A 26275-nucleotide genomic window follows, 5' to 3' on the forward strand; every position below is an offset into this window, starting at 1 on the left:
AATGGTACAGTTTAACAATTGTAACTGACAGTAACGTTAAATACGACCCCTGGTAGCTTATAACATGTACACTTTTAATATGTTACTCTCTATATTCGGTAAAATTCGGTGTTACGGCCGAAAAACCTTGTATTAAAATAAAACACCTCTTCCGTTAGCTTTTTTTTTTTTCAAGAAATGGTGCCATTAACGTTACTCAACGTAGGTTGAATTACGTTCGTTGGCTGACATATGGCAGGTGAGTCCATCCGCTAACGATAGCTACCTAAGCAATAACGTAGCTACACTATTGATCAGGCGATTTGATAACCTCGCATCGGTTAAAAAACAAACAAACGCTGCGTCCTGTAAGTGACGATTAAAAACAGAAGCAGCAAAAAACAACAACAAGGAAGCCACACAAACGTAAATTATGTATAAGACTTTGTAGGCATAAAAAGACAAACGAAAATTAAAGAGAAATATGAACTTACCACATCGGCTTCCGTTCGGGTTTCACACTCTTTGGTACCGGAAGAAACATTCCTGTTTTCCCCGTCTCTGAATCCAGTCTTCCCCTTCGATTACACACAGAGAAAAACACACTAAAAAGAGGAAGATGAAAAGTGGTTGGTGTGTTTATCAGCTAGAAATAAAGTGGTTGCATGTGACTGCATGATATCCACGCATTCGGCTTTTGCGTATAATTGTGTTTTCAGACTTTGAGTGTCGGATTCAGAACCCGCAACGTTCAGTCAGACAGCCAGAGAGAGAGGCGTGGAGAGACTCTCCGGCCTGCATAGTCAGATCATTGGTTGACAAACAGTAATCAGATGCAAATTCCTAACCTCTGAATCAGCAGGGGCCAGCCCTCCACATACACATACACCCACACCCCCACCCGGTGCATGGGATGTCGGTAAATGTATGGGTGTGAATTATAAAGTGGGCTGGGAGTGGAGCAAAAAAAGGTGGAGAGATATGTACTATGAGAGGCTCCACAACAGATGAACCCTTAACCTGGTTCCCAACAAGTGTGTCACAGTAGGCTATACATCTTGGTGGTCTCAAGATTATTAAGGCAATAAGAAAGAAAAATAACTTTCACAATTTATTAGAGCTGAAACGATTAACGTTAGTTGATATAATAGTCAAAAAATAGCCTGCCACCTATTTATCATTTAAGTTTCTGAAATTGTGAGAATTTGGTCAGACAAAAATGGGCAGGCATTTTTCACTATTTTATGACATAGACTAAAGCATTAATCAATTAATCAAGAAAATTATCAACGCATTAATCGATAACAGAACTGGTCATTAGTTTCAGCCCTGCACATTCTGTTTATATTCTGGCTTTTCTCTAGTTTATTTTTTTGCACTATTACTTCACATTTGTTAACATTTATTTACACTACTTGTATTTATGTTTCTATTATGGCGTTTTTCCATTACATGGTACCTGCTTGACTCGCCTCCACTCTACTCGGCTTTTTTTGGTTTTCCATTACGAAAAAAAGTCCCTGGTACCTGTCAACAGGTACTTTTTTTAGTACCACCTCCGTCGAGGTTCCAAGCGAGCTGAGGCGATACCAAAAGGTGACCTGAAAACCTGCAGACTACTGATTGGTCAGAGAGGATCGTCACTAATCACTGCATCATCATTGCTAGCGACAGACAGGGGGGTGTCCTGAACAAAACGGCCATTTTTAAATAGTTTAGCCAGCTGTGTTTTTTTTGCTGCCTCCAACTTCTTTTGAAACAAAATTTGTCTTCTGGCTGTGGCAACAGCCACATGCCGAGAGTCAAAAACAACACACCTTCGACGTTCTGTGTGTGTTGCGTTAGGTCACGGCAGTTTCCTGCGGTGTCGCTATGACGACCAGCCACGCTCGCCTCAGTAATGAGGCGGTACTAAATCTGCAATGGAAAATGGAGGACAGGACACCACAGCCGAGTTGAGTCGAGCCGAGTAGAGAGTCGAGCAGGTACCATGTAATGGAAAAACGCCATTATTGCATTATATCGTCTTGGATCCTGTTCTGTACCTGTTTTGTATCTTTTTATTTGCACCTTATGTTCATTTGTTCATTCTTTTGTTTTGCACCGGGACCAGGGAAACAATTTTGTTGTTCTATGTACTGTACACTGCACTGTATGTAGATGGATGACAATAGTCGCTTTTATCTTAAGAAATACTTAATACTTTAATCGCTTTAAGCTTCTTAAAATCCTAACCTTACATATATTTCTAAGTCTGAAATAGTGTTTTGAATAAATGTGTACAATGTAAATTGAAATGTTTGTCATGAAACTTGTGGTAAATTGAGTGTTGTGGTTACATTTTTTTCTCAGTGTAGATTTTTGGTGACAGTCCCTTGGTGGAGAGCCCCTGTTAAGCAGGGAGGCTGATGGGAGACCTAGTTTTATATACAGTCTATGTGGGAGACTAAATATACTGTGTTTGGTGTGAAAACTGCATAAAATAAGCTTTAAAAGTGAAGCACAACTCAGTTCATTTCATTAAACCAGCTTTTATTATTACTGACGATAGTGTTATGCTTAGCTTTGTCTAGATAATTGATAGATTGTCATTTAATTCCACATTAATTATATATATAATAGCTGAACTCACCTAAACTGACTTTAACCAACTTTTACTTTTAGAACACATGGTAAATGGACTGCAGTGCTTTTCTACTTTTTTTTTTAGCTTTCAGAGACTTAGACTTATTGTACACTGGGCAATTCTTTTAGGACAATCATATACCCTACAGCAGGAAATACATGTTCAGAATGCTTATAATCCAACATAACTCAAAACAATGCAATTTAATATGCCCTTTACGGTCTTAATCAAGGTCAACATGTGTTTAGGTGTCATATATATGCAAAACACAAGGAATAATTATATATTTTATAGTGGAAAAATGATAAAAACCCAATGTTAACAATGGAATGGTCCATTTACATAGACCAAACCATGTGGTAAAAACTGCACATTTAGAAAAGAAAACTGTTTAGCCACAGTTAAATAACCTAGGTGGTGGTGGCGCAGTGGATATGACATGTACTGTTGGTGTAGGAGACCTGGGTTCGAACCCCACTGTGATACATCAACCAATGTGTCCCTGAGCAAGACAGTTAACTCCTAGTTGCTCCAGAGGCGTGCAACCTCTGACATATATAGCAATTGTAAGTTGCTTTGGATAAAAGCGTCAGCTAAATGACATGTAAAAACCTCACTGCTGGAAATGGTCTTTCTGTTGTCATCCCACAGTTGTTGACAGCTTCCTAAAGTCACCAGCCATGTCATCTATTTCCAAATCTGACTTTACAGTTGGAGTGCTGACTGGTCGGTAGCTGGTTGCAGCTGCTTTCTAAAATAAAAGGCTTGAGATATTTAAAAGAGGAAAATGATCCTCCCAATGCCTTATCAGATGTAATGGAAATCAGGAGAGAAGTGTTTGTTGCCCTGACACAGAGAGCAATGGAAATTAAAACGGGCCTTAGGCTCTCTATGATGATGACAACTATGATTTCACACTTGATTGAAAATAATTAAACACTGACTGATGCGTTTCCATAAACAGAAAACTCACACATCATTGCATTTTGAGGTTTCCTGTTTTCATGTAAATAGTGTTTGACTTTGTGTGACTTTGTGTTTGATAGCAAATGTAAAAATAGATTGGGCTGAATATTATAGTATCCAGCCTCAATGGTTTTCTCATCGCATACATGCTTTCACGATAAACTGATTGATTTATTTCATTTGTGTTCTTCTTAGAATATAATGATTAATAAATAAAGAAAGAAAGAAAGAAAGAAATACAATGTTTCAGTTTATGTTCCAACATGGAGCCAAATGGTTTGAACAAAAAACTTAAAAAAAAAAAAAAACTCTTAAGAGTGGAGACCAAATGAACACACCACAAGAAAAACGTTTAAAATGAAGTAAATCAAATGCTTTAAGCGATGCTGTAAAGGTGGGTTAAATATTAATAAGCAGTATCTGTCAGCCATACATGCCATTTGGCCATTTTATCCACGTTGGTTAGTTTCAGTTTCTTACTGCTACTCCACCTCTGTCAACACAGTTTGTGGTTTCATATGATGACATGATTTTGACATGAAATTGTGCAGTTTTATGACCACTGATTAACTATTGAGCTCTGTTAGCTGCCTTTTGTTTTGAAAAACAATATCAAAGATGCAGATTTACACACTTCATTAATAGCTGACAGATGCTGCTAAATGTCATTCATCCAAACAGTTGCATCAAAAGGTGAAGTCCTTATTCATTATCTCGTCCACCGCCTGTAGTGCACCATTTTGTGGTGGAACTAAATCAAATTGTACATAACTATTTTAATCATTTTGAGGTTTGGACTGTTGGTTGGGCAAAACAAACATTTTGAAGGTGTCATATTAGTCTTTGGGTAATTGTGACGCCATTTCTCACTATTTTCAGAACCTTTACAAACCAAACAATCAATCGATTAATGGAGAAAATAATCAGCAGATTAATCCATAATGAAAATAATCATTATTTGCAGTTTGATACAAAATAGTTTAAAATGAGCTCCACCTCAACCAACTACAACAGTAAAAGTCAGATTTAATATGAATGCATTAGTAATAATAATGATATACCGTAATATGTAATAGTATAACAGTCACAGGGGACATTTTTCTGCATCGAGTACTTTTACTTTTGATACTTTAAGTTCATTTTCCTGATTATACTTTTACTGACATACAATTTTTAATGCAGGACTTTTACTTGTAATTAAGTATTTTTACAGTGTGGTATTAGTACTTTTACTTAAGTAAAGAATCTGAATATTTTCCCTTTTATTGGCCTGTTTCTTGGTACTAGTTCGCCATCTAGTGGAAGGAGTCAGAGAAAACCCCACTGGGAATACCTGTCATTCTACTATACCGCTGTAGGCCTACTATGTCAGTGGTTCTCAAAGTGGGGTCCGGGGACCTCTAGGGGTCCTTGAAGGGGTTCCCCGACAAAAAGGGGAATCATTTATTTTCACTAGAATTTCATCCATAAGTAACACAATGACAAATTGTATGACTATTTTGCTCATTCACTTTCTGTAATAAAACATCTAAATGCAAAAATTTTATCAGGTAGGGGACCCTGGGACAGAGTCTTATCAGATGGGGGTCCGTGGTCTAATTTGTGTCAGTTTAGGGGTCCTTGATGTGAAAAAGTTTGAGAAGCACTGTACTATGTAACGTTTTTGACTTTTAAACTTTACAAAATATCTACTTAGTTCATTTTAGATAATTTGTCAATATTCACTCAACGATATCTTAATTAATTAATCCTCAACAAATTTGTACATGTTTTAGAATCTCGGCTAATATCGCACTTTAGCCTCATTGCAGACTCAGGGTAAATGGTCATAAAACAGAAACGTTCTGCAGTCGATTATTGTGGGGTTTTCATCAAAGCATCTTGTTGCAGATCCAGATGGATTCTGACAGCACTTTTATAGTTTCCTGTTTTTAGACTTGCATGCACACCTTCAGTCTGCGGAAGACCATAATTCACATAACAAACATACTGATAAAAGATGTGCTCAAGTGCCTAATATGCATGTGCAACCCATACACCGTACTAAAATTAATAATACTAGGAAAAGGAAATGCAGTCACACAGCAACCTCAGTAATTTAAGATGTGGAAGTGATGGAAAAGTACATTTACTACATGTCAATACAATCATATTAATTCAGTAGTAAATTAAATGATATAACAATCTGAAAGGGGCTATTCTGTATACAACTTTGACATAAGTAAAATTATAAATGCAGGACTTGTACTTGTAATTAAGTATTTTTTTCATACATGAATATGAAGTTAAGTCAGAAAACTAAGACTGAACTCATCACAAAGGTAAAAAAAAGAGCTATTAGCAAGTAAACAGTACACAATGAAATGAGAAGAAATATCTTAAATCTTTTAATAGATGCAGTGATAATTATAAATAGGTACTGTTAGCACACACATATTAAACACACACGTTTTAGTCTAGTGTATAAAGCTTTCAGTCTATTTCAGGCTTTTTCAAACCAAATGTTGGCACAAGGCAACCATCTGAGTTCATTTTTATTTTTTTTAACAGCAACTACTTCTACATGTAGTTAAAAAATTGGCAGCGCCCCACGGTGCTGGGCTTAACATGATCAAAACAAGTTAATCTTGAAGAAAGTATACAGTACACAGAAAAGGACACCATGTGAGATAAACTATGTAACATTCAGAGGACTTGAGAGCCTGAGAAACTGGATTTCCACACAAACAAAACACAAACTTTGGTTGTTGCACCAGGTCAAGTTTTACACTGCTGACGACAGTATAAAAAGAAAATACGATGGATACAATTTTTTGTTTAGTTTCCAAAGTCCAGTCAAGTACAAATGTCGTAATATATGTACAGAAAAAACAAACAGAGAAACTTGTATTCATAAGGCAGACGTGCTTTTCCAGGGTTGTAAAGATTAATATTGAGATGAAACATAACTGGGAGTCAACACTCGGCAGGTTTTTACCACCAAAAACCTTAAATGTGGTTATTTTTCTGCCAATGTAAACACATCTACTGTACATACAGTATACCTTTAAACCATACTGTGTGTAAAAAAAAAAGAAAAGAAAAAAAGACTTTAAACGTTGAAATTGTGTGTTAAGTGTAAACTGAGTGAGCACTGTAGCAAGAAATCCATGAATACATCTCAAAGTACAGGGATATTTGCAAGTTTTTAACTATATTGTAGTTCCTTATCTCGTCTTTGACCAATGGTAGAAAGAACATTTGCACTTGTCTACACCAGTGTGCAGTGAAAGCAGCACATCAGCAATCTGATACTCAGTTTGGTTGTTTAAAATCTAAGTGTATCCTTCAGATGATGCCGGTGTAGTCAAGGCGATAAGATTGGACAAAGCCAGCAGAGACAGATACACAGAAAAAATCCCAAAGATTGTACCTTAAGAGGGAGTTTTCTTCTCACACATAATGCAGAGATAATTATTAAATAATTACTTCCAAAGTATACCAGAAGCTGTTTTTTTAACACCCTTGAAAGCCATTTCCTACTTTACCTATGATGAGTGATGTGTCTGTGCATATAATGTAGAGAGATTAATATTCATGCTTCACACTTCACTACCTTACACAAATCGTACAGGCTAATCCTTCAGGCAGTGATGTATTTCCTGATGCATTCCTCTGTCTTAGCACCTTTGCAAAATGTCATTCCTCATTAGCAACACAGAGTTCTCACAGAGATGCAAACAGAGCTGCACATCCAAGACTTTATACAAAAAGGTTTCAAGTAAATTTTCCATTTCTAGGTTAATATTGTCATTATTTACCGTTGTAAATTTGTGCTTTATTGGAATTAATTAATATTAAATATGGGTTCATTATCTAGTTCTCACCAAATAGTGTGGGGGGGGGGGGAGGTTGCCGCTACGATGGAAACACTCCAAAGCCATGTGTGGTTGTGAGTCAGATCATAACGAAGCAATGTTCAGGAGGAATAAAACTAACAATTAGCGATACAATTACATCAGATAGTGGCATCGTCACCTGTGTGAGAAGATTGAAAAGTCATATTTCATGTTGTCTTAATTTAATAAAGTTGTGAAATTCTATCATTTGCACTGAGAAAAGGGACAGAATAGACCAACTGTTCATTAACCTGCTTTAATTTACAACTCATAAATCTTATTTTGACATAATACTATTATAATGCAAATGACAATCTTTTTTGTTTTTGTAATTGTATGAAATGTAATTTCCTTGTGTCATGTATTTGTTATTTTGAATTCCAATCATAAATCGGATTGTGAGATTATTACATTCTTAAAGTTATGAATCAATAATGCCCATAATATTAATATATTAATGAGTATATTTAAAACTTGGGAAAGGGACTTCCTTTAATTCCCAGTGCAGTATGGAAACAGTAGTTCATTAGAGCCATGCAGCTCCATGATGCTGTACTTAACTTATTATATACTAGAAAACAAAACTGTTGGAAGGATTAAAAAACATTTGCTATTGTCAGATTTACCAGTGGGGCAGAAGGTGAAAGTTGGTCTGGTCAAAAGAGTTATTCTCAAGGCAAGTTGTAATTTGTCAATTAATTTACTCGGGCTTAGCTGTGCTTTGAGCTGAATGCTAACCGCAGCATTCGAACATGCCCACAGTTAGCATTCTTACATGCCAATGTTTAACATGTAACATTTGCCATGTGTACCCGTTTACATACAGGGGGTCGGTGAACTCTGACGAGTTTATAGATACAATTAATGGAGAATTTCCTAGAGACCAAACAGAGAAAAAGCAGCTCTGTTTTCTGAGCTTGGCAGACATTACACAGACAACTTACACAGCCTTATCTACACCTCGCCGAGGAAACGGGAAACATGTCTTGGTCCTGACCTCAGCTCATCTTCTCCAAGTAGACGGACAGCAGAAGTCTAGGAGGCAGAAATTCCTCTTGTTTGTTCACCACTTCAGTCTGACGTGACCCGTTGTAGTCGGTGCCTGAAGGTCCAACCAAAAAACAGACTTTGATCTCTCTCATGTGACTGGAAAACATTAAGCTGGCTATGTACGTCCAGCCAGGCTTTGTCAAGAGGATTATGTAAACAGAGAAGTATCTACAATTTCTATGAAAATGTCTTATTCAAAAGCTTCAATACGATGGATTGTGTGCTATAATCCTGTCTATAAGCTTTTGATGGTCGATACAACTTAGCCAACTCCAGTTTCCTACCAATATTGATTCCCCAAATTTCACCTTTTATATGCCAAAATGTACAGTATGTGTTCATTCAGTTTTTTGTTATCGTCAGTGTGAAGAAAATTGTTTAAAATAACCCAACACAGATATTCAATGGTAGGGAAACATTACTACCTTAAAATAAAGAATGAATGGACCAAATATGTCAATGAACAAAAAATGTATTTAAGAGCAGTGGCCGGGTTGGATCAGTGGGTAGAGCAGGCGCACATATACTGAGAGGTTTCGAATCCGACCTGTGACAATTTCCTGCATGTCTTCCCCCTCTCTCTCCCCTTTCTCACCTAGCTGTCCTATCAAAAATAAAGTCTGAGAAGCCGAAAAAATAATCTTTAAAATAAATATATATATTTAAGAGGATTATCTGCAACGCAGGCTGCACACAAACTTCGACAAATGGTTGCCCAATGTTCAAACAACATTCTCTGTCATACTTATGGTGGAAAAGTGCTGACTAATTTGATATATATATATATATATATATATATATATATATATGTATGTATGTGTGTGTGCGTGTGTGTGTCCAGTATGTCTAATACGTGTTCCCACTCACTTGCAGAGACGAGGTCCATATACTGGCAGACGGCATGAAGCAGCAGTCTCTCAAAGCTGATTCCCAAACACAAACAACAGAGAAATGACTTTCCACTCCTCACTGTTCTCTAACCACTTACAGAAACAAGCAACCACTTTCCCGGCATAGATCAATAAAGTTAGTCTATGCGTGTGTCTAATGCCAAATATTTGCAACTTTTTCACATCCTGTTTTTGTTTGTCGTGTTGTAAATCCTGCTGCTGCAATGACGCTGCATCTTTGTGTTGATCGTGGATGTTTCACGTGATCTAATAAAAACTTTGAACTAATATAAACTGGTTTTCCAGGTGGGAAAACATAATCAGGATCCATCAGCCAGAGCATTCAGCCTGTATGTTTGTCAGGTGGTAAGGACATGAAAGTGTGTTAAAATATGCGCTGGTTTGAGTAACGCATCCATGACTCAGACGGTTTATTAAACACCAAAACACAGCACGGCGGTTTATAATACCATGAGACAGGATTTGATCTAATCTTCCATTATGTCCTGGTGGATTCAGATATTTAGGGCTACTTAACAAAAAAAGAAAATATACTGTGTGTTGATCGGAGATATCAGAGTGTAAACAATTAACTTTTCAGTTTTCAAAAATTAAGTGCATAAGAGAACTTCAAATACATTTTTCAAAAACACATTTTTGGAGAAATGAATTGTTTCTATATACTGAAAGCCTATAAATATACAGTTTCTGCAGCGTTCACTAAGTTAAATTTAAGACTTTTGAAGAGACCTTTGTCATATAATTTAATATAAACACAAAATATTTAAGACTTCTGTATGACTTACAAGACTTGTTAATACTTTCTAAAATGAATCCAATGCTTTTTGAGACTTTAAGACCCGCAGATAATCTGAACACGGAAAAAGGATTTCTACCTGCTGCCGAGGTTGGTTGTGTAAACTGAGTGAGGTTGAGTGTTGAAGAAGCTCACAAGGTTTTCCTCAAGTACTTCCAGAATTCCCTGTGAGAAAAAAAAAAAAACATAGTGGGTGGCAGCCAAGAGGTTTGATCTCCCCAACAACCGCGTGTCCTCAAGCATGATTTGTGCTTGAGCCAAATACTCAAGAGATGGGAGATGTTTGTGGTTAAACCTGCTTGTCATTTGCATGTCAGAACAGCACGCAAGCTGCTTTCTAAACAGCCAAAAATAGCCAATGACGTACAGCAGAAGGAAACAAGACTAGGTCAAAACCTAGTATATGGCTGTACCATGTAAAGTCAATGTGCTTAACTGTGGCCAAATTGTTACATGGATAGTCAGCGGCGATGACTATAATGTTAATATAAATATTAAATGTTCATCTGTAGCGGTCACAGTAATAGTTGTTTGTTGTGTACTGAAGTAGCATATCACATGACATGGTAAAGATACATTTGTACATTTGAGACAAATAACAGCACTGCCTTTCAATGTAATCATGCCATTTTATTTGCCTCCTCTTTTTGGCGTGTTGTCTATTTTTTCCGCAAGCAAATCTTGCAAGAAAACACACAGATAATCTATTATAAACGATATTGAAGACATATTATATATGATATAAATTATGGTATTCTGATAAATGATAAAATATGCATCCCCTGCTTGCCAACCCATTGACACATGGTGGTGTTAGGGGTGGGAATCTCTTGGCACCTCACGATTCGATTCCAATTCAGAGGCCAACGATTTGATTCTAAACTGATTATCAATGCATCTTGATGCAACAATTTTTTAATGTACATTTCCATGCGTGATTTTTAAGAAAATATACATATAAATCTGAGTTTGCTACTCAGAGTTTGCTAATCACTTCCTAGACAAAGCAGCTAGACAAAGCTTAGATTTTGACATATTTATCACACACAAGTTTTAATGAAATGTTTGTCTACTGATGTTTTTGTTCTGTAGTCATTCCATGCTTAAGCCTTAAACATGCTTGTGAAAGTCACCTTCTCTCTCAGTAATCTTCCATGTCAGAGGCTCAGTCATGTTTAAAGGTGGAGAATTGGCTTCTTAGAACATGAAACATGAGGTGGTCAGATGTAATGTGATAAAGTAGATGAACAGCCTATATGTGTTTTGCCTAATTATTTTATGTATGTCTTATTAGATCATGTGTATATACAATTTTTTTTTCTTCTTTTGGCCATTTGTGTGTGTTTTTTTTCCTGCACTCTTGCCTAAACTTGTTGTCCATTATCGCATCCTCTTTCAGTCACTCTGTTTTCTGGTTTGTACTGGAGACAGTAACTTTTAAACAAAAATCAACACATTTAAAAAAAAAAAAATCAAAAAAAATCTTAGTATTATTGTTATTTTTTTTAAATCGATTATTAACTTATCAGAATCGATAATCAAATCGTTCTAGAGAGAATCGCGATGCATCTAAGAATTGATTATTTTTCCCACCCCTAGGTGGTGTGCCGTTCATCTGCTTGTAGCCTACTCTGCCCGTGCTGCTAAGCCTGTGCATTAAAATGGTTGAAATGGGTGGCAGCAGCAACAACATCCCCGTGTATTTAGGGAAGTTAGGCTGCGTCTTATTTCTCTGTCTTAACCCTTCCCCTTACCCCTACCCCTTAGTTTTGCACGCTCCCGTGAGAGAAAGTGCTGTCCCAATACTCATTTTGATCGAGGGGTAGGGCTAAGGGGAAGGGCTATATACCCCTTAACGCCAAGTAAGCACTTTTCCGGTGAGCGCCGAGCGTTACTGCACAGCCTCCAACTGAGAGAGGCGACGTAGATGTGACGTGAGCAACGTGTCTGAAAGTTGTAAGTCTTCTGGTAGCTGTGTCAAGAGAAATCTCAATCATTCCCAATCTTGCAGAGACGGAGAGCGTAGGTATATGTAAGGAGATAACATGGACACAGGCTAATTATTGCTAACTAAAATGCTAGTTAACATTAGTAATTAAACTTAAACAGCTAACGTAAGTAACTGCCTGCGAGCTTCTCCTGTACTATACGGTCATTCCTCTACTATGCGACAGTAAGTCCCGTGGTTATGACACAATCGTTAGCCTATTTTTACAAAAACGTATACTACGGAGCCATAACGTGAGGTACAAGGTAATGGAGCCTTTTATACATTGTCGTGTTTCTTTAGAAATAAACAATGGACAAATAGAGTCTTTAAACGCTTCAGATGTAAAGTTATTCGCTGTCAAAGTGACGTCAAAATGAATGGCAGTCAATGGAATGCTAACATTGGGTGATCGCTTTGTAGCATCAAAATGGCGCCATAGGAGATTCGAGCTCTGAAGCGAAGCTTACCCCCTTGATGTCTACAGTGTTAACTAAACTCCATTAGCGGCGAATTTCGTTTGATATCAGTGTATAACACTACTTGCTTTGGAGACATCGATACATGCTTTACATATACCGTCCTGTATCACACAGGGACGCCGGAGGAAACCCAGCAGCTGATCCACTTTCTGGGCTGAAAACGAGCAGAAGTTTCTGCGTTCATGTTGTAGCCATTCATTATTGTATTGGTACTGTATTATTGTAAACATGTGCAATTCATTACTGTTCATGCACCTGTACATTGTTGTTGGTTATGATACAGGACACTAATGAAAGAAATGGGGAATGAGGGGAAAGGTTACTGGCCAACAGGGATCAGACTGGGGTCTGGTAGCTGTAGTTTTTTGTTTGTTTGTGGCCTTGTGGGTCTTTTTTTAGTTTTATACATTTGAGTGCCTTTTTTATGTGTGTGTGTGACATGTAAGTTATGGTTCTAATAGTTGTAATAATGTTTACTTTATTGGGCAATAAAGACAGCTTTTTGTTAACAAAGAAAGTGTTTCTGAATATCAATGACATTCAAAACAGTGATAACTGAAACAGATATACAACACACCATGCAGTGTGTATACAAATATTTATTGCAAACAGACCTAAGTATGTATGATGATGTAACCAAGTGGCGTCTCATTTCATAGGGGTATGTTTTCACCCCTACCCCTTACTCCTCGTTTTTGAGGGCCAAGGGCTAGGGGTAAACTAAGGGGTAGGGGTAAGATAGAGAAATGGGATTCAGCCTTAATCAGCTCATTGATGGGCAACAGTGGAGGAAAAAGCCTGTGTCCCGCCAATACATTTTGAAAGAGCAATGGCCTACGGGAAAACACCAACACTGACGTCATCACACTCACTCCGACCAATGGTGGAACTTCATCTCTCAGTGACAGAAGGACAGAGGGACTTTTGAGTTTTGAGGTTGTAGGGCTGGTCATACAGTCCTACGATCCAGCCAAAAAAGACTTGACTACGAGACAACAAGCTGGTGAAGCCTCTGGGTTTGATACAAGGCAGAGATGCAGGAGAGACAGTCAAAATGTGGCAAAATCTACTGCGGTTAGGTTTGATGAAGTAGTTGAGGCTCGGTGCTCAAACTTGAACTTAAGCTCAAAGCTACTGTGAGTACATAGACTTCTACCATGTATGTAGTAAAGATGACACTCACCATGGGGATTTGTTTCCGCTTGAGAGTTGCTCGCAGCCTGCGATCAATTCTCTGAAAGCAGTCCTGAGCAATGAAGGCAGGATTTACTGTGAAGGGATGAGTAATGGTCAAACAGACAGCTGCACTTAAAACAACCAGCCTACAAACAAGCACAGACTGAGACGCTCACCATTCCTCTCGTCTTTGTTTTTCTTCTTGGCCTCCTCCTGCTCCAGCAGTGACAGCAGCCTCTCCTGCTCCTCACCGGAGCAATTCATGAAGTCATTCCATGGCTAAAAGAACAAGAGGATGATGAGTCAATTTTAAAACTAATACTTGTTTCATTGGGTGCTTTTAGATGTGATCATGCTTGGATCCACCAAAACTCAACTGTCTTAAAACTTAGAGTGTTTAGTACTGGGAAGAAATACAGAAAAGCCAAAACCAAGACAGACCTCACACGACTCCTGCAGCATTAATAAGCAGCAAAGTTTAAGCCCAGCTGAAGACAACGTACCTCTATGTAGTTTCCATTAGTGCAGGCTTCAGTAAAGATGGATGGGATCGCCGGGTTACTGCAAACTTCCAGATCATCTTTGGAGCACTCATCCCTCTCAAGAAGATTAGCAAGAAAGCGCGCTGATTTTCAGAGAAGAGGGAGATGTACAGTGGCGATATAAGCTAAACTTCAATGACAGATTTATGGATTTAAGGTGTTTATTCTTGAGATAAAAAACAACAACATACTGTTGTAGTATTGGCATTATTGTAGCAATAACAATTCATTGTAAATGCTCTTTTCCATTGTTGAAGGCACACACAGAGGCTTGTCCGGCATTGTTCAGCCTGCAGTGGATGACCACATCTAATATATCATCAATAAGAGCTTACTGTTCTCCTGTCGGCGCAGGCTCTTCTTGCCTTTGGCTCGGGGAGTGAGGTCAGAGTTACGGATGGCTTGGTTGATAAAGAACTGCTTCTTTTTGGTGGGAGAAACTTTCCTGGCTGGAGAGTTGGGCAGGGAGGTGCATTTACGCTCCTCTATCAGGCTGGAAAAACAGAGGACAGGATGTCAATTTAGTCAATTTACACAAATCCCAAAGGGGAAGTAACAGCTCCTCAGATCATACTCGTTTGAGTTATTTTATGTTGAAGGGATGTAGTTAACTTGTAACTTTTTTAGTGTAGCCCTTTTCTCAAATGTCTTTCTCCACAACAAGTGAGAGCAAAGACATACACAGACACTGCAATCATTCAGCTGTGAGTTACATGTATTGGAAGCCAGGGTGATCGCGACAGGCACAGTACACGCTTTTCTCAGTACACAGGATATGGAAATAGACATTTGTGTGACCTAATTTTCATCCATTTCAATGGACGTGCACTGTTCTTGATTTCCAGTCTGAGAATGCTCTTTGAATTTAACATTTTCTTTAGCATGCAGCATTTTAAAGTCAATGAGTGTTTTAGGTTTGAGGTGGACATTGAGTCCAGCTCTGAATGCCATACAGTATATCACAACAACATAATCTTATTTGGCATATTATCCAAGGAAAGAAGAAGAATACATCAAACAGCTAAAGTGTCTGTGAAAGGGGAAGATAATCACTAACCTGCTAAAAAGCACTAAAACAGTTATTAGGGCTTGAGGGTTTATAGTGCCCTTTTACTTTTCTGTACTGCTTCTGTTTAATCTCTGCAGTATTTTTAAATAGATCAGAGAAGGAAGGGCATCCTGCAGGAGCAGCCTCTGCTGGGTTTTCTGACATTTTTAGCCTGAGCCCTGCAGGTTGTTAGCAACACTACAGCAACATGATATGATGTAACATCTCCCTGGGTTTGTTAGGTTTGTCCACAAAGAGATATCATAAAATGTCAATGTTTGACATGTAAACCTAAGCAAACCTAAAAATTCTGAAAAGAATCTGTGAAATCTCCCTTTATTGCATTTTCACAAATATAATAAAGCTTTCACAGATCTCAAAGTGGGTTCCAGGCAGCATTAATGCTTTACCTAAAATATCTAACAGGCTTTCACAACAGTAAGAGGTGCAAAAACGGAGCATGTTTCCCTTAACTTTAACTGCCGAATCGGAAGCTTACTTCAGCGTTAAGTTTCCCTTAAATACCCCCTTAACTGCCTAATCAGAACCTTACTTCTATCGTCCTCAGGAACAGATCTTTTTTTTTTTTTTCCTTCATTTTAATGTCAACCAAATGAGCATAATTAGCAAGAGAGCTGGCACAACTTCTAATATAAAACCGTTTACAACTGCAGGCGTGATAAGATAGCTATTTTAATGGAGTTGTAATTCGGGCTAACGATAACTAGCTTGCTAACGTAACGTTAACGTACTCATAATTTTGAACTCACATATAATCCTGTTGTTCTTCATTGTTATTTGTCAAAACGACCATCTTACTCAATCAAACCAGGATCTGGATATTTACAGCTCGTGCAGAATAACAAAGTTACAGTGAGTAGGCCTATGTTTGGCAGCGTATGTTGCGAGCAGCTAGCTAGCTCCTCGGCTGACAGCCTGACAGTGAACAAAAATAGCTGTTGTCCACCACTACGAACAAAGAGGAGAAAAAGTAAGACCTCTCACTCTGTCTCTATCATACTCTATGATAGAACTCCATGATAGAACTCTATGAGTTCCTGTATACATAGAGTCTATGTAGTTTCATTTTGAAAGGCTTTTAAACATATATTCACGTCAATATGTCACTTTTACTTAACGTTACTTCTATGAACACATTTAAGAGCATATGTGTTTTTTAATCACGTTTTCCACCTTAAATCTTAGAATCTAAACATATTTGAAGTGTTTAATTATTTTAACTATAACCATTAGAAAACATATTCTGGACCAAACAGATCAAAAAAATAACTGTAAACAAGCATGACATTTATCTTTGTAGTCATGGGTAGTAAATAACACTGCACCTGTGTCTGCACCTATTTTATACAGTCTATGGTCTATAGATATATGGGCACAACACTGATGTTGCCCATATTGCAAGTTTGTCACACCCAAAATCCCAAACATTTTTCATTTATGAGTTTTAGTTTGGAGTCTTGTTGTTGATACATGAGCTTCCAGTTTTCAGAATTGTGCTCATAGTTCCATTTTTTGTGTATAGACAATGGAGAAATACTGTAATACAGCATTCTTTCCGGCAAATACTGCAAATATATAGATATTGCAATGGTTTCATCAGTGGGCCTTAGGCTCAATCACTACTGTGTTACCTCCTTCAGCAATAGACAGTAACTTCACAGACATTTATTTAAATCAAAATCTTCGAGATTACAGCTTTAAAGCTGCTTTAATTATTTTTTTGATCATTTGGGGGAAGAAATACAAGCTGAAATATATTCATAGTCACATAGTCAAAAGCATTAGTAATACCCCTTCCCTCCCCCCTCCCTTTGCACGCGTGTAGCAGAACCTACGGTGGCCTTCAGGTAATGTAAACATGAAAACCCTAGTTGATAAAGGGCTCATTCTAAGCATAACGGAAACACAATGATTCTTAGTTTGAGGTGATTATACACTAATGAAAACATAATTATGAATAATATATTCCATTTCTGCCCAATAGATCCCCTAAATCCTGCACACTGGTTCTTTAATTGCCAATATAAAAATTATGATTTGTGCAGCTTTGAAATTAATTACAAACTGCAGAAGAAGAGTTTTTTTTTTTAACTCCTGAGTGATTCATCTCATCAATAGACAATCTTTGGGACACCTCATAAAACAAGTTCCTGCATGTCATAATTTGCAAAATTCTGCCACACCTCCATCATCTTTATAATCCAGCATTTTTGAGTGGTTTCAGCTCAAACATAATCCATCCGGATATAATCTGAAATAACAATGACTTTGTTTCCACTCATTAAGAGTGACTGGAGTTTGTGTCTATGTTACCATAACAGCCAGTTTAATAGGCCTGCCACAAAGTCATGCAATTGTTCTTAGCCTTTCCCTTCACTGCTGCTGGAGAGAAAAAGGAGCTGTTCAGTTTGATACGCCTGAGAGTCAGTTTTTGGCAGAACACACAGCTGTATGTTTTTATGTTAAAGCTTTTTTGAGAGATGTTTGGACAATATCAGAGAAGATTCTCAAAGGTGTTTTAACACATTTTGGAATGAGTAAAGAGAAGAAGACAAGGATGGTAAAACTAGAGAAACATGATCCAGACACTTGTCCCATGATTGTGGGTAAAGTGAAGAAATCAATTCCTAAAATGAGAACTATAAAGTCAAAGGAGAAGATAAAAGTTGCAACATCAAAAACTAACTCCACCTCAGACAATGTTACTACGTGTGAGACATCAGGGAATATAATGAAGCTTTGTGTCAACCTAATGCCTTTTCTGGCTGCAGCCAAGGAGCCTGTGGAGGAAGAGAAGGGAAGAAACGAAGAGAACAACCGCTGCACCAGTAAAAAGGAACCAGAAACCAGCAGCAAAAATGATGACCCATCTGTCACTAAATCTATGGAACAAACACTTAATTCTTTCATAGGATTAACTTTGGACACTGACACCAAACAACCAGTAAGTCCTCAGTTTGTGCTGCCACCTATAACTCAATCTAAACCAGCTCCTGAGTGTTGTGACCATCAGAAGAGCCTCGCTCCTCAACCTTACATCAGTTCATCTGAGCAAACAAGGACCATCTCCTCAAACTTCAGTATAAAAGGCTGCGGAGGCGGTGGGTTAGTTACAGGACAAGTAGCAGACAGAAGGCCCTGGATAGACAATCCCCTATTCTCTAAAAGTGTGAGTAAACTGCAAAATCAGTTGACTAATAATGTTTTGTGCCATTTTTCTGATTTGTCTGAATACTATCTTAAAATCCTGAGATTGAAACAAAGTGTAAAAGTAGTTTGTTTTCAGTTAAAAGGACATTAAGGAAGTTGGGATTTATTCCGTTACTGGAAACCAGAAGGACTTGCATCGTCATGAACTGGTTTGGCAGTTTACAGTGGCCTTTGATTGAAAGGGAAGTGATTAAGTTACAATGTTACACAAGTGGAAGAACACATTAGCCAAGTAGAGTAGAAATCAACAAGGTTTTGGGCAATAAAGAGTTTTAGAAGTCAGAACTATATAAAAATCAACACATGGAGTACAAATCTTGGTTACACTTTACTTGAAGGTAGCTACATTAGAGTGACATGACACTGTCATGAACATGTCATAAATATTATAAACAAGTCATAAACGTTTATGACATAACGCTTCTTTTAGTAAGTGTCATTTGGTTTTTGTCTTGTCACTCTTATGTAGATACCTTCAAGTAAAGTAAATCTTTCTTTTCTGCCCCTTTGATTTGGTCAGCATGTTAAAAGAGGACTCTTCAATTGTTAAAGGATGCAAATTATTTGATGGCTCATTATTTGCAAATTACTGCAAAGTCCTTAAACCTAGGATTAAAATTAAATGTTTGAACCGTAAATACTTCGACAAGCATACAAAAGGAAGCATAGCTTCAAAACAACAGTTCAAAAAATAATTTTGTTTTTCAAAATACACTAGTGGTAGAAAGTACATGGACTTGTACTTTGAGTACCCTCAGTTGTGAGCCACTGAATTAAACTACCTGTACTGTAAATAGTAGTAGTTAAAACTAGCTCCCCCTGGACCCTCTACAACAGTAAAATGCTGCTTACACAATGATGCATCAGTATTAACAGTCTACTAATGTCACACATAATAATATATTCACAGCGAACATTTGTCTTTAGAGCTAGTACTGTTTGTACTTTAACTACATTGTATTGTTAATACTTAAGTTGCAATGGAGTAATTCTAGACTTCACAGTCTACAAAAACACCAACAAACTAAAACAGGAAAGGGAAAAAAAGATATTTTCTCCTCCTTCTGAACAAAACTGTCATCTACGACAGATCTGATTGACTCTCCTTTCTCTCTTGTTCTCTGTGCAGAGATCTCATGAGTTTTGTCTGCCTGACATCTCCTTGTCCAGTCTGGACGCTCTGCTGCAGACGGTCACACAGAAACTGGGGAGGAAGAGGAGAGGCTTTGATGAAGGCCCGTGGGGACGTATCCAGTCTGATCCTCTCCTCATGGCTGTTAGTGAACAACGTTTGAGAGAGAGAAGCATCACAGAGAACACAAACCTGGTCAACATGTGTGTTTGGTGGTTTTGAGTACAATTTAGCAGAATATTGTTATTTACTGTACAATAGTTATAGTATGAAAGGGGAATATAGAAAATACATTGTCACGGTTACATTAAGGTTACAGCATTTTAAAATGAAATGTCCGATACGAATACAGCATAATCCCCTCTGGATGGGGTTCCTGTCTGACCAGCTATAGACTATAAAATCTGACAGAATTTTCTTTGCACATTTTATTATTTATTAGTTCAATTAAATATAATTAAATGTCTTCTTCATAAATCATTGTAGCCGTATACAAATGTTTCCTCTTCAAAGTTTTGTCTTCCGAGGAAACGGATGCCGCCTTGTACGTGTGCACTGCGGGCCATTTTAATCCACTGCGGGAATGGCGGACCCCATCACTGACAATAACAACTATTTTTTAAAGAGCTAACTAGTGATTGTAAACACATGTAATGGCTATAACAGAAGCTATAAATAGTGTCAAAAATTGGGTGTATGATGAAAATCTTAAGGATTATTACTTTAGATAATTTTTTAAAGACTTCATTTAAGTGTCCTAAAGAGCAACCAACACTAATTTTAGTGTCCCACGATGGTCTAAATACAGTTTCTACCCTGGCAAAACAAAGTACAAATACTGACATCTTGGCAATAAAAATGGTAAAATTGTAATATATTTAATGTTTAAAAAAACGACGTTATTGAACCCTTACTAGTGCATACCTTAGTAGAAAACATTTTTATCTCTAGTCTACACAAGTTATTTAAGTAGGTTTACTATATGTAAACCTACTTAAATAACTCTTTACTATATGTTAAAGTGGCAATCTGTAAGATTTCAGTCCATTACCGTTACACACATCACACAAATAAATGTTAACAATCTTGACATTTATATTTGTAGTCATGGGTAGTAAACAACACTTATTTAGTGTCTGCACCTATTTATACTATCTATGGTCTGCAACAACAATGTAATGTAAGTACATTACATTGTTGTTGCCTGTGGCCCAGAATTCCAACATTTTTATTTATGATTTTAAAGTGGCAAAGAGTTCAGTCCTGGTTGATTTAGAATTTCTATTTGAGTGAATTGTGCTGAGAGTTTAGCAGTCTGGAGCATAGAAATAGAATGATATCGCTCTATTTCAATGGTCTGGAGTCTTGTTGTTGATACACAAGCTTCCAGTTTTCTGAATTGTGCGCATAGTTCCATTTTTTGTGTTTATACAATGGAGAAAAACTGTAATACAGCATTCTTTCCGGGAAATGTCACACCAGACACCCAGTTCATAATACTGAAAATATATAAATATTGCAATACTTTCATCAGTGGGCCATAGGCTCAATCCCCATTGTGTTAACGCCTTCAGCGATAGCAACTTAACATGACATTTATTTAAATAAAACTTTTAAGATTACAGCTTTAAGCTTTTTTTGCAGGTGGTTGTAACCATGTGTAAATTTAGATGTGTATTTCTCTGAACATTAGATAAGTGACTTCGGTGTAAAGAAAACCTTTCAGTAAATTTGGTTTCTGTCTTTTTTCTTTGAACAGTAAAACAGTAACAGAAACATCAGTGGGTGGAAGCAGTGCAACCAGAAAGAGGAGCCTGCCTCCACTTTTATCTGCACCGAAACCAATGCTCATCCTCAATATGACGAAGATAAACATCCCGACTTCCAACACGCTGCAGTGATTCATCATAAACAACAAACTGAACTTACAACATACAGCACAGTATTTTTTTAAATGATACAGGAAACCATATAGTTTTATTTTCCTTCAGGACAATACATTCACGACAGACATATACCCGTTTTTCTTTTTCTATGCTAGCATATCTTCAGTATATAATGTACATCTTATAGTAGATGCACAGATAAATTAATGTTAGAAGTAGAACTTTTCAAGCATAATTCCTCAAAAGTACATTAAGTTCTGCATATTTCAGCTTTTTCAATACATTTAACCTTTTTAAACATTTTATATTGTAACAGTTTGTATTTTGGAATAAAATCCTTCCGATACTTGTTTGTCTAATGCCTATAGCTATGATTGTAACAATCTTTTGAATATGTAATAGTGCATTACAGTAACAACCTGCTTTGGACATTCAGTCAGCTGTGTAATTTTTTTGATAGAAAAAAATAAAAGAAATACAGAGTTTATCAAAAGAAACTTAAACGAAAAACAACTGTTGACCAAAGGCGTTGTTGTGTCTGGTGTTTGCAGCTCAGACTGAACGTACTATTAATTCTTTGATCTATTATAATTACTTTAATTTAATTTGGAGTACTGTAGTTTGGCATTATGTAGAATAATGTGTAACTCTGACACTCTGCAGTTGCACATCTGTGTCTGGACTTTTTTTTAATAGTTTTATATTTTGAAAATATTTAAAACCAAAATGACAGTAAATACCAGGCAGAAAGTAAAGACCTCCCCCCCCCATATGTAATTACCCAATAACACAAAATAAAATAAAAAACAGAATATTTAAAACAAATTCTTGATTTACACAAGAAAACAATAACACTTGTAAAGTTCTTGCAAAGAGGTATTTCACAACGAACTTGCAATAACTATTCTCTTCACATAGGACATACTGTATGTCGTTCTGAAAACCACCCCTTAAAATGCTTTCTGATACCTAAAAATCATCTTTATAATTACATGTAACACGTATTTCAGTTACTGTTTGAGTGTTTGCAGCATTTTCTTTTTTTTTTAAAGTGCTTTCTGCAAAATAAAGATGAGATTGTGAGAGTTCTAATGATTGAGCCCTGAGGAACGCCACCCCTTGTTTTTACATTGAGCCTTGCATAATGTTCTTTCAGGATAAATAACTTTGGACCGATGATGTCAATACAGAACGAGAAGACACAGTGTAAGATGTATAAACCCAAATAAAGGCTAAGAAGCTGCAGATATGTTAACGGGTGAACAAGGCACCAAAGCCATATTAGGAAGTACTAACTTTCTTTCTTCAGAGGAGGCCAAGGGGATAAATTTACCTCTAAGTAAATTTCAAAGTCCATCTTTTCCATTTTTAACTCTGATGAGCTGTGCCATTCCATGTTGCATATTATGGTTGCTGTCAGCATTGAAAAACATTCAAATGACAAACCGCGAGTAATAAAAAGCTTTTGACTGTAGTTGGTCCATTGAACCTGCGTCTTCTGCTCATCTTGCACCAGTCTACTTTACAGTGTGCTGTCCTGTGTGTTGCCGTCGACTATAAAGAGTGCAGAAGGATTTTTACTGGAGCTCTCTTCTCTGTGTTTGGACTTACTGGATTTACTGGATTCTCCCTGAACTCCATCATTACTGCTGTCTGATCCACTGCTGCCCCTCCGGCTTGTTCTCCGAGCCTTCTCTCTCTGAGGTATTCTGGTCATTGCCGTACTGCTGCTTTTCTCTCCGTTAGCTTTGCCGTCTTTAGATTTGTCCTTGCCAACTTTTGGCTTCTTTGATTTACGCTCTTTTGGTTTGCTGTCAGATGATTTCCCATGCTGCTCTGGAGTCTGGCTTGAATGAGGGGGAGTGATTGGCGGCTGCGGTTGGATGGTGGGAGTGTTAATCCTGGTGTGCAGTGTAGTGAGGTTGCTGATGACCACATCTGTGAGGAAGTCGTCATCTGTCTGCTCTTTGGCAAAGTTGACAAACACCTACAAAAATGAACCCACTTTAGTGTTTAATTCATTCTTTAATTGGTTTGTATTAGCCTGGTTAGCTATTAAGCTAATGATAGTCAGCTATACATCACATTATTGTTGTTGTTAACACCTCTTAGCATGTATGCTAACTAATGTATCTAGTAGAAGCATGAAGATACTGTAGGTCAATTCAATTCAATTCAATTCAAATAACTTAATTTATCCCCTGGTGGCAATTTAAAAGCACGAGGAGTAGAAAATATAATAAATACAAACATTGCCATATACCATAATAAATATACTGCAAAGTGCAATAGAGAAAAAGCAGCAACACATGTCCAGTTTTATTGATAAAAATGATTGTCTGTCACATAACAGTGTGAGTGTTAAGAAAGAAGGAAACGAGAGAGAGAGAGTTAGGGAGGAGGGAGAGAGAAGGGAGGCAAAAGTCTGTCCATGTTCATAAATGTGAGAGCAGATTGTTCAAGAGTTGAGACTAGATTTCTTTCATATTCTCTCATTAATAACAACAATAACAATTCTTACATATTGGAAGAAAACGGCTGCCCCAACCATTAAAATGTGGATAGATGATTTAATTTACACCCTACCTATCTTTTTCAATTTGATAGAATTTGGCAACCTCTCATTAAGTACCTTGAAATCAAAAGACAATCTACATTTTACACCTTTGTAATATTACACAGAGCAACTGACGCATTGCCTAAATAAAGAATATTTGAGATGCTATTTAGTTCTATTTATAGAAGATCCTGGATCAGGACCACTACACCATCCTTTTGCAGAAATATGAGAGGTTTGAATGGCTCTCATTCCATTCATTCATCCTCACCTGGTCCAGGGTAGTCTGTGAAACAGAGAAGTCGATGACGCCCATCTCCTCATAGTTGTTGGCCAGCACTTCGAAGACACGAGCCAGGCAGCAGGTGTGTGAGGGCAGCTGGTACTGCAGCACGCTCTGGTGGCGCTCCTTCAGCTCAATGCTGGGAAAAGAGCTCTTCATATAGGTGCTGATGGGGCATGAGTCCGGGTTGGATTTAGTATCCACCAAACGAAGGATGATGGTGTAGCCATTACCAAACCTGTAAGATGAAAGACAATACAATAGTCAAGATTTTATGTGCACATCAATACAGTTTATTCATTTACAGTTTATTGTAAACTCACCACAAATATAAGCACACAAATCTCCAACATTCATTCATTGACTGATAAATTGTGTTTGGAGTTTAACTTTTATTGTTGAGGTAAGACAGCAGTGCTTACCTGTTTTTCAGGTGTTGTACAGATCCGAGACACTGGAATCTGCCGTTCACCATGATTGCCATTCTGGTGCAGAGAGCCTCACATTCCTCCATACTGACCGTACAGACACATGATTAAACCATTAACATATATTATACACCATTTATACACACTTTGAGGAAACTCTTGGCTGTGAATACAGAAGTGATGCAGCAGTGGAAGATTATTTACAGTGTTTTTCAGAGCTCCAAAGAAGGAACAGGAAGTTGTGGGTCAGCCTGCTAGATTTTGCGTTATTATGGAACCCATACAACTTTAAGGCAAGACCCGCCCTTCAATAGCATTCACACGCTACTATTGGCCAGGCGTCCATGCTTACGCAAGGTAACGGAACCCGATTTGTTCAGGTCTGCTGTCGGCTATCCTAACCTTACCTACTCGAGGTCAATGCCTAACCCCAACCAATCGGGCTGCTTCGTAGAGCAGGACTTGCCTAGAAGTTGCATGGGATCCATAATAACGCCTAGATTACAGCCATGTATTCACTTTTAATGAATACATAAAGAATAATTTAGTGTACATCTCCTCCTACCTGTGGGAGGTGAGAACTACAGCTCTTCCCTCTTTAGTGACGCTGAGGATGCAGTTCCACAGAAACCTTTTGGCTTTTGGGTCCATGCCAGTGGTGGGCTCATCCTAACAAGAGTCAATAAATCAATGCATCAAGGAAACAACAGGCAACATGTAAGTGAAAATACTTATACATTATAGTAACGTTACTGAACGCATTTTAAGAAAAAATCAAAACAGATAATACTGTAGACTAATCACATCATATAGGAACCTTTTTTTTTTTTAATAGGAGTCTATTTAGAAATCTTCAGCATCACCCATTCTCTAAATAGCAATATGCAATATCTTTGTTGTGCATGTATGTTTTTGTAGAGGTATGAATGTGTTTTAATGTTTAAAATGTTAATTATTCAAATCTAAATGTAAATTCAGAGAAATGTTTCCCATTTTAATCCAACTCATATAGAAATTAACAGGTGATATTAAGTTTCATCCTCGGTGTTGATCTTAGCTGTTGCTCTCCAGCTGTTTGGTGAATACGTTTGTTTCTCACCAGGAATATAACAGGCGGAGCCCCAATGAGGGAGATGGCAGTGGAGAGTTTTCTTTTGTTGCCTCCGCTGTAGCCTCCAGCCTCCCGCTCAGCGTACTGGGTCAGTCCCAGCTTCTTCACGCCCCACTGCGCCACCTACAGGACAGCAGAGAAGGTGCATTACTATACAATCTGCACAGCTAAATATACCTGTCGCTCCACATGAATTTTATCACAGT

At 37.6% G+C, this 26275-nt stretch overlaps 4 protein-coding genes across 5 annotated transcripts in view; 1 reads left to right on the forward strand and 3 right to left on the reverse strand.

Moving 5' to 3' along the window:
• arid3a (AT-rich interactive domain 3A) overlaps positions 1 to 773 on the reverse strand; it is a 61187-nt gene extending 60414 nt beyond the window's left edge. For both annotated transcript variants that reach the window (XM_078258712.1, XM_078258708.1), the window contains exon 1: positions 474 to 773. The gene's annotated coding sequence lies outside the window, so the exon portion shown is untranslated. The remainder of the gene's footprint in view (positions 1 to 473) is intronic.
• A 5172-nt stretch (positions 774 to 5945) lies between these two features.
• r3hdm4 (R3H domain containing 4) lies at positions 5946 to 16397 on the reverse strand. Its single transcript, XM_078258713.1, has 8 exons — positions 16212 to 16397; positions 14729 to 14886; positions 14355 to 14476; positions 14028 to 14130; positions 13859 to 13944; positions 10286 to 10371; positions 9367 to 9422; positions 5946 to 8551 (listed from the first exon to the last, which is right to left on the reverse strand). The coding sequence occupies exons 1-8, from the start codon at positions 16253 to 16255 to the stop codon at positions 8448 to 8450; spliced, it is 759 nt and encodes a 252-aa protein (XP_078114839.1). The 5' UTR covers positions 16256 to 16397; the 3' UTR covers positions 5946 to 8447.
• Positions 16398 to 17018: 621 nt separating this feature from the next.
• On the forward strand, positions 17019 to 22265 carry LOC144523260 (uncharacterized). Its single transcript, XM_078258715.1, has 3 exons — positions 17019 to 18631; positions 19802 to 20007; positions 21564 to 22265. Exons 1-3 carry the CDS (start codon positions 17996 to 17998, stop codon positions 21703 to 21705), a joined length of 984 nt encoding a protein of 327 aa, XP_078114841.1. The 5' UTR covers positions 17019 to 17995; the 3' UTR covers positions 21706 to 22265.
• Positions 22266 to 22362: 97 nt separating this feature from the next.
• abca7 (ATP-binding cassette, sub-family A (ABC1), member 7) overlaps positions 22363 to 26275 on the reverse strand; it is a 33643-nt gene continuing 29730 nt past the window's right edge. Inside the window, exons 45-49 of the mRNA XM_078258714.1 lie at positions 26058 to 26192; positions 25524 to 25627; positions 24953 to 25045; positions 24519 to 24768; positions 22363 to 23677 (exon numbers count right to left, since the gene is read on the reverse strand). Of these exons, the coding sequence (XP_078114840.1) occupies positions 23213 to 23677; positions 24519 to 24768; positions 24953 to 25045; positions 25524 to 25627; positions 26058 to 26192 (1047 nt within the window). The 3' untranslated portion in view covers positions 22363 to 23212. The remainder of the gene's footprint in view (positions 23678 to 24518; positions 24769 to 24952; positions 25046 to 25523; positions 25628 to 26057; positions 26193 to 26275) is intronic.

This window comes from Sander vitreus, chromosome 9 (genome assembly GCF_031162955.1).
Source record: "Sander vitreus isolate 19-12246 chromosome 9, sanVit1, whole genome shotgun sequence".
NCBI lineage: Eukaryota > Metazoa > Chordata > Actinopteri > Perciformes > Percidae > Sander > Sander vitreus.

Excerpts from the sequence above, each read along its gene's own strand:
- r3hdm4 (XM_078258713.1), bottom strand. The coding sequence starts at position 16,255 with ATGGTCGTTTTGACAAATAACAATGAAGAACAACAGGATTATAT. Across the intron at positions 14,131-14,354 it reads CTAATGGAAACTACATAGAG|CCATGGAATGACTTCATGAA; the intron begins GTACGTTGTCTT and ends TTGTTCTTTTAG. Across the intron at positions 10,372-13,858 it reads AGCGGAAACAAATCCCCATG|GGAATTCTGGAAGTACTTGA; the intron begins GTGAGTGTCATC and ends TTTTTCTCACAG.
- LOC144523260 (XM_078258715.1), top strand. The coding sequence starts at position 17,996 with ATGAGTAAAGAGAAGAAGACAAGGATGGTAAAACTAGAGAAACATGAT. Across the intron at positions 18,632-19,801 it reads ATCCCCTATTCTCTAAAAGT|AGATCTCATGAGTTTTGTCT; the intron begins GTGAGTAAACTG and ends TTCTCTGTGCAG. Across the intron at positions 20,008-21,563 it reads AACACAAACCTGGTCAACAT|TAAAACAGTAACAGAAACAT; the intron begins GTGTGTTTGGTG and ends TTCTTTGAACAG.